Source organism: Vicia villosa, linkage group LG2, assembly GCF_029867415.1.
Source record: "Vicia villosa cultivar HV-30 ecotype Madison, WI linkage group LG2, Vvil1.0, whole genome shotgun sequence".
Classification (NCBI taxonomy): domain Eukaryota; kingdom Viridiplantae; phylum Streptophyta; class Magnoliopsida; order Fabales; family Fabaceae; genus Vicia; species Vicia villosa.
The window spans coordinates 89,253,570-89,262,482 of record NC_081181.1 but is presented as its reverse complement, the minus strand read 5'-3'; the positions used below and the strand labels follow the sequence as shown (position 1 = coordinate 89,262,482).

Sequence of the window (8,913 nt, the reverse complement as noted above, 5' to 3'; positions counted from 1 at the left end):
CAGATGAACGAAGGAAATTAGATCTTCAATTACAAAAGCTCATGGAAATCTTCAATCCTTGCATAAATTATGAGTTCTCCAGCCTTCTATTGTGTTTTTGCTCTTCAAAATCGTCCAACCCCTTGTTCCAACGCATTTTCCTTTTTTTATTTCAGTGTTCTTGGGCTTTTCAGACCAAAAGGCCAATGACAGCACGTGTGGGGACGCGTTTGGGACAGTGGTACGCGTCCTGGGACACGTTTGGGGACGGTGGGACGCGTCTGAGAAGACAGGTATTTTTACTTTGTTTTTCTATACTTCTGGGACGTGTCTGGAGACGCGTCTGAGCTGAGGGACGCGTGTGGGGACGCGTCTAGCATGCATGCACAATCAGGTACGCGTCTCACCAGCATATGGCACTTTTCACTTCCAAACGCGTCTGGGGACGCGTTTTGGTAGCTGATAGCATTTTTCTTCTTCCACACGCGTCTGGGGACGCGTTTTTCCAGTTTATGCACTTTTCTTTAGTTTTGCACTTTTTCGCCCTGATTTCTCAAAATTCATTCATCTGAGCCTACAAACACTTAAACACAAAACCAAAGCATAAAATGACGATTAATGAAATAAAACACTAAATGAAATAAATCAAAGACAACTAAAAATAACGGTAAATAAATGTGTAAAAACCATTGATCGATAAATTTCACCTATTTTACAATTCTTGGATTTAGACCCCTTATTTCGATAACCTTCTTTACCCTTGTTCCTCCCATGATCTTGACCCCTTTTCACATACATACTTACACCTTGTATTATTTCCTCTACACTCTGTCTCCTTTGAGAATGAGAAAAAGTGTAGCATTAATCACATCACCACTAATAGTGTCTTTCTAGTATGTAAGAGTATTCCCCAAGTGACCATAAGAACCTGATAACGAGCAGAGCAAGATAATTGTCTTATCTTCGTCATCAATCTTCACCCAAGCCTCACCAGACCAGTTATTATGTTTTTGAAGACATTGATATGTTGTTGCAAATCAAATCCTTCCTACATCTTCAGACTGTATAGTCACTGCTTCGAGAGCAATTTTTTGATTAGCGTCTTTAACATATATTGATTCTCTAATTTGTTCGAAACTACATTCGGAGTCGTTAGGTTTAGAATATGATATATCACCTCGTTTGAAAAACACATAGATGAATCAATCATGCGACCTTCTCCTTCATCTCAGCCTAATAGGTATCCTCCGAGTCTTTTGATTTCATCTCATGCAGCACCTTTTGTTACCTTTACTAAGATAACCGATCCTTAACCTTCATTTGTCATTACTTGTATTTAACAGACTCGTCGAACCTTGTTACTTTGAATTTCACACCAGGGTTAATCACTATCTGATACCAATTTTTAGAAAAACAAATAGTATAGAAGATTAAAGATAAACGAAAGTAAAATACAATGGACACAATCAATCTTTGTTAACACAAGTTTTTCAATGGTGCCTACTTGTTTAACTATAAAGCAACTATAGTTCCTTGTATTTCTGTCTTATGAATTTTATTAGGATTACATACACGCGCGCGCACACAAACACACACACGCACACACACACACACACACACATACACACCCGCGCGCGCGCACACATATATAATACTAGGGTTCAATTTATCTTAACACTAGTCCCACAATTACCCTCAACAAACAATTATATCTACTCTTAATTATCTCAACAATATGAGTTATACTTAACAACTTATAATAATCTCAATAATATGAACTATACTTAACTATCCATAATAATCTCAACAATATGAGTTATACTCAATCAGTATTAATATAAGAGTTACAAAAAAAATATCTAACAAAACCTAAAACAAAATAATATTACATTTAAATTAGTTTAAATAATACTCTATCATGTTATGTAATACAATGAAATCTGTTTCCATACTTTATACTAACTAATTGGACTTCTGCAGTAAAAAAAAACTATAATATAAAAAAATTAAATTTTTTAGAAATTTCTCATCTGCTCTTTCTTCTTATTCTGCCACCTCATCAAATTGAAGGCAATTTGTGTCAAAAATTTACTTTTTTCAACCAATGATGCTACTTTTTTGTTTTATTTCAACTAGATGTTTGTTATATTATGCCTTTGGTTGTCAAGTTTGGATCAATTGATGATGTCATCTGATTCAATTGCAATTTTCTTCTTTTCTTACCTTTTTTTCATTTTATACTATTCTTTTTATCTCTCTCTTCTATCTAATTATAGAATTCACTATGTTTTTAGTCTTTTAAATATAACAATATTTTCATCTCTCTAAATATATTTTTAATAATATAGATTATAATTTTGTTTAAATAAAAATAATATTTGTATACGAGAAAAAATCTATTATTGATCTATATATTTTATATACGAAAAATGGTATTTATGATCCAAATATATTTTATTAAAAAATGGTATACCGAAAAAAATCTATTGGTGATCTAAATATTTTTATATACGAAAATTTACTATTGATCCAAATATTTTTGTAAATGATACCTAAAGAAAAATAATATTTGTATACGGGAAAAAATCTATTATTGATCTATATATTTTTATATACGAAAAATGATATTTATGATTCAAATATTTTTTATTCAAAAATGATATACGGGAATAATCTATTATTCATCTAAATATTTTTATATACGAAAATTTACTATTGATCCAAATATTTTTTGTAAATGATATCCAAATTAAAATAATATTTACATATGGAAAAAAAATTATTATTGATCTATATATTTTATATACGAAAATTGTATTTATGATTCAATATTTTTTATCCAAAAAAGATATACATAAAAAAATTTACTACTGATTTAAATTTTTTTATATATAAACAAATTTATTATTGATCTAAATATTTTTTTAACCTTCTATTAAAAATAAATATATTGTATAGAAACTCAACAATAACAGCTTACTATAAGTTCATCTAAACTGTCCTATAGAGATTATATTCTTCAAATCATGAAATGGTAAAAGGCAGGTTAGTTAAAGAATCCAAATAGAAACATACACCAAAAGTAGTCTAGACGAGTTACAAAAATGCATCTATAGATACTTAATATTTGTTGTGTAAGAGATACTCTAGTATCATATTTATACCACTATAGTGTGATTGCATTGAAACTTGAATATAGGAAGAAACAAATAGTTGGATTGAATGAAGATATTTATAATGTATAAATGCATGTAATTATGAAAGAATGTGTGGCACGTAGAGAGTAACATTGTGAAAAGGACAAGAGAATGGTAGGGTAAAGGAAAACAGTTGTTACTATTAGTTTTGTGTTTTGAGCCCCTATCCATCACAATTCACAAATTTTGATAGGGGTTGGGCTGGAAAAACTGAAGGGAAGGGATAATGGTTGATGGGAAAGGGCTTGGTCCTAATTGCACGATATATGTTGGTGGGTTAGGTAGCAAACACTGCCCTCCCCCTCTTCATTGGACCCATCTCCCTTAGATTCCTTCCCCTTTCTCTCTCTCTTTAGTTCTCTTACAAAAACACTACCCATTTTGGACTTTACATGTTTTAGCCAACTCACTTCTCTTTTTTCTTAAGCAACCTTTCTTTCTAAAAGATTTTAACATAACAAATTTTAGTGTGGCCACCTTTGATCTCGTCTATCTATTTTTCTAGCATCATCAAAGTCATGGTGGATCTTTTACTGATATTTATGCATAGTAATGTTCTGTCTCTTAAAACTATAAACGTGATTTTTAAAATAATTAATTTTACTATAAGAAAAATTACAGCGCAGTTTATTGTTTGTTTCTCTTCTATTTTTTATATTTATTATTATTTGAATATCTTGAATATAAATATAAAAATAACGTAGTCGGTCTCTAACCCCTTACAAAAGAGATAGTCTCCCACGTATGTTATATACCATTTTTCTTTCATGTGAGATTCAGGTTTTTAGGGTTTTTAAATCGTGTCTCTTTTCATTTGAGATTTAGGTTTTTATCATACAACAACTTTAGTTATACAAAGTTTTTGATATTGTAAATGAATGTAATTGAGATTTGTTGCATAAGTTTTTTTTCGGTTTTGGATAATAATTTAAATTTTACATTCACATAATCGAAGTTAAAATTACTAAAATAAAAATTTTATTGTTTAAGTCAAAATTTCAATAACCAAATCGAAAAAATAGACAATTTATTAGAATTTATACGATCTTGATCTACGACTGAGATTGTTGACTACGTCCATTTATCACCATATTGAATCCATTTAAGAAAAAAAAAAAAGAAGAAATATTAGAAACATATCAACATATAAAAGTTTTCTTTTGCCTTCTAAGAAAGCTTCTCTCCACCTTTCCCTCTAAATAGGTTGAACACTTTGCCCCATCTTGGTGACTTTTATTTATCACTTTATTTACAACAACAAAAATCATCATAACCAATTCCTTTATAAAAGTAACCCACTTCACATTTAAAAGAAAAATAATAAAAATATCTTAATCTCCCCAACATTGAATCAATGACATAAAAAGAGTCTATAATTAACCATAAAGCCAAATTTCCAATTCCATCATTATAATTAAAGACAACTGTCTTTATAAAGAAGAGCCTCTCTACTTGTCTCCTAACTAAGAAACTAGTTTGTATCATAAGCTTTATATATAATTATGACTTAATAGTTTGCACATGCAAACACACTTCATATTCATTGGAATATTGGACAAGTTGAAGCATAGAAGCAAACACTACTAATTATTTATTTTTCTTTATTCCTTCCCCATACACTAAACGTCATTTAAACATCTAATTTTCTTAATTTTTTTTCTTCTAAAAATGCTTTTTCCTTTTTATTAATTTATTTGTTTAAAATATATTTGGTTTCTTTATTTTATTTGACACTAGTGTAACTTGCATTCAATAAAGGGAATAAGAAAGAAGTGATATATATGGAAGTTGATGTATAGACCTATAGATTCAAACATCCCTCACCACATCTCTCTTTCTCTCTCTTTAGTTCTCTCTATCTCTCTCTTCCAACTTCTTTTTCTTTTCAAAATATTTACATAAGAAAAAGAAAGCTCTATCCTATTCAATTGAAGGACTAGTTTAATTTTCTCTTGAGTATTTATTGCAAGATGTTGTGAAGTAAGCATTAGTCTTTTTTATTAGTTCTTTGAAAATTAATATCTTGGTTTAACTTATTTTAACTTTTTAGCATATGAAATTTTCATTTATGCATTCAAAGTTATGATCTTAGATTCATATATGGTATCATTGAGCTAATCTTCAAGAATTGTGGCAGGCCTAGACAAGAAAATATGCATGAGATGGCTTTCTTCCAAGCAAATTTCATGTTACAAACTCCCCATCACCATGATGATCATCATCATCATCAACCACCTTCACTCAACTCAATTCTACCTCAAGATTATCATGGTATGTATAAATATTCTCTCTAAAATATGTAGCACCGACACTTCAGATAAGTAGTTTCTGGTGTTTAGCCCATGTTAAGTGTCTGGTGTTTGATGTCTGATGTCTGTATCATGCTATAATAGCTTCAATTTCTACATGTCACAGTAGTATCTGATGTCTGATGTCTAGTGTCTGTATCAGTGTTTTATAGTCTGTAAATATAATTTATGGATTCCAAATGTTGTTGATGTAGGGGGACCATCATTTCTAGGGAAGAGATCTATGTCATTTTCATCAGGAATCGAACTCGGAGAAGAAGCCAATATAGCTGAGGAAGATTTATCAGATGATGGATCACAAGCTGGTGAGAAGAAGAGGAGGCTCAACATGGAACAAGTGAAAACACTTGAGAAGAGTTTTGAGCTTGGTAACAAGCTAGAGCCTGAAAGAAAAATGCAGCTTGCAAGAGCTCTTAACTTGCAACCTAGACAAGTTGCTATATGGTTTCAAAATAGAAGAGCAAGATGGAAGACAAAGCAGTTGGAAAAAGACTATGATGTCCTCAAAAGACAATATGATGCTGTTAAGTTAGACAATGATGCACTTCAAGCTCAAAACCAAAAACTTCAAGCTGAGGTTAGTAGAAATTTTCCAATTCAAAATTTTATTGTTTTAAATATTTTGTAGAAAAATAATATTTGGTAATGATGATGCTCCTTTTTGATCTAGTTGTGCTTTTTTTGACTATCTGCCTAGTTTTCAGAACCTTTCCTTTCACCTATTCTCTAACATCAACTTTCTAAAAAGCTGCTTTTTTCCCTTCACCTAAAAGTGACTTATAATCAAGATCCAATAATTTTATTTTCACTTCAATCACATCTTTCTCTAAAATAGCTTCCTTGTTTTCCACATAAAAATGTTTCATCTTACCCTATATTCTATAGTTTCTACACTTATTATGAGATGAGACTGAGGGAGTAACTTTTTTAAATCATAGATACTATGAATACGAACACGATAAAACGGTATTGAAAGGTGTCGATGCTGATACAATTATTCAGTACAGTTTTTATGATTAAAAAATTGTGATTAATTTACGTCACGACGACTGCAATCAGTATCGCAATACTTATATTCTTGAAATCGTGAAAGTCTTTTCGCAACTGTTATTTAAAACTTTACATATTAGTATTATTTATCATGATTTTAAATTGCAGTCTGCAACCACGCTGTCTAATATGAACTGGGATTGCAACCTGAGTTTAAAATTGTGTTCGCTCGAATAATTTATAGTCTTAATGAGTTAGATAATTTAATTTTTATTTTTTTACAGATAATGGCATTGAAGAGTAGAGAACCAACTGAATCAATCAACCTAAATAAAGAAACAGAAGGATCAAGCAGCAATAGAAGTGAAAACAGTTCAGATATCAAGTTAGATATCTCAAGAACACAAGCTAGTGATAGTCCTCTATCAACACACCATACAACAACCACAACAACAAGCAGAACCTTCTTTCCATGTCCATCTGCTAGGCCTCCAGGAGGAATTGCTCAACTTTTTCAAACATCTTCGAGGCCGGAACAACTTCAATGCCAAAAGATTGATCAATTGGTCAAAGAAGAAAGCCTAAGCAACATGTTTTGTAGCATGGATGATCAAACTGGATTTTGGCCATGGTTGGAGCAACAACAGTTCAATTGAATCAAAGGGAGGGTTTTTATTTAATATTTCAATGTAGTTTTACTTTTTTTCAATGAGAAATCAAAAGGGTGTGTGGAAATCTGTTATAATATTTCATGAGTTATTAAATTATAAGCTTTGTTTTGAAAATCTTTATGTTAATGTATAAAATAGATTATATCAAGTAGAAATTTTATGTTATTTTTGAATCTTCTATATGGTGCAACAGTCGTAAAAATCGTTAAATTTTAACAAATAAATTTTACCGATTCTTATAAATGTTGCACCATTATGCATTTTGTATATGTTTTATTTTTTATTTTTGATGGAATTTAAAAAAAGAATTATATGAATAAATAAAGGGCTAGTCACTTTCTTTTTCCTTTTTTGATAATATATAAAGTTTTCATGCAACTTTGAGTAAAGTTATCATGTTAATTAATGAATAGAAAATAAGAAAAAACCATGCTTAATTTATATAAATATATATAACATATGGTCCACTAAAATAAGGGTAGATTCTCTTCTAACATTTTTTTAAAGCAATTTTTTTTTTTTTGTAAGCAAGTTATTTATTATAAGGAACAAAAAGTTCACAACAACAAGATTTATGGTGATTATTTAACCTTTGTATTAATTGAATTGTATAGTAAAAATTGTTTGATATTGCTTTGAAGAAAGAACCACTAATGATTTATGGTGATTTCATCAATGAGTAGCAACAATGAACATAATCCATAGCAAGTTAAGAAAATAAGTATAAAAAAAGAAAAGAGAATCAAACACACATTCCAAGAGAAGAAGAAGACAAACATATAGATGAGTGGAAGAAAACAAAAAAAGTTGGAAATGGTCATTTCTCGTGAATGAGACGTTGTCGATTTTGTTGTTCATGACAAAACTAGAAAAAAAGTGTACCGTGTGAAATTAATTTATTTCAGGTACTTACTATTGTAAAAGGATGCATACATATTTAATATGTACTCCATAATTGTACAAATCACTTTCAATTATTTTTAAATTAAAAAAAAGTCACTTTCAATTATAAACATATAAAATCAAATCCTTTAGTGTGTGGTTAGAATTTAATTGCTACTAGGGTTTTTGGGTAATTGATATTTTGTCCATCTTTTGCTATTACAATTTATTGATTTAACTATTGTTTGTTTTGAAACGAGAGATCGGTGATATGGTGTTGGCGTAGTTTGATTGCGGCGCAAGAAATCAGTGATGCGATGTTTAGAAGTTTCATCAAATTATTCTCTTGTAAAACGAGAGATCGATGATATGATTTTGAGAAGCTTTTACTATACGATGGTGCGAGCCAACGTCAAAATCAGTAAAGTTGCTAGTGAAGTGAGAGAAATGTAATCTATAAAGAGGAAAGTGAATGAATACCTATTACGGTGTGCAACGAATTTATATACTGTGAACGGTTAAAATCTCTTTCACTTGATTCGGCGTATGTTGAGAAAAGTTGTTTGAACGGATTTGACAATGTCAAATAAACTAAGAACTTAGATCGAGTGCGAGACAATTCAAGGTATCTCCAGTGATTTGTCGCTCTTCAATAAAAATCCTCTGGGTTGTGTCACTGAAGTTTGGCCGATTTTATTGAGTCTTTTGCTGGTCCAACAAAACTATAAAAAAAATAAAAAATTTATGTGAAATTTGAAATTATAATTTTACTCCATAGTACATAGAGTGTTAAATTATTAAAGAAAAAAATAGCAAGTAAAATTTTTTTCAGTTATATGAAGCCAAAAATTGCCGTACCCAATTTTTTAGTGTGATGAGCATAGT

At 30.2% G+C, this 8,913-nt stretch overlaps 1 protein-coding gene across 1 annotated transcript; it reads left to right on the top strand.

Moving 5' to 3' along the window:
* Window positions 1-4,961: 4,961 nt before the first annotated feature.
* LOC131646400 (homeobox-leucine zipper protein ATHB-13-like) lies at window positions 4,962-7,311 on the top strand. The gene is made up of 4 exons (XM_058916440.1): window positions 4,962-5,156; window positions 5,314-5,447; window positions 5,680-6,062; window positions 6,760-7,311. Exons 2-4 carry the CDS (start codon window positions 5,330-5,332, stop codon window positions 7,129-7,131), a joined length of 873 nt encoding a protein of 290 aa, XP_058772423.1. The 5' UTR covers window positions 4,962-5,156; window positions 5,314-5,329; the 3' UTR covers window positions 7,132-7,311.
* Window positions 7,312-8,913: the final 1,602 nt, after the last annotated feature.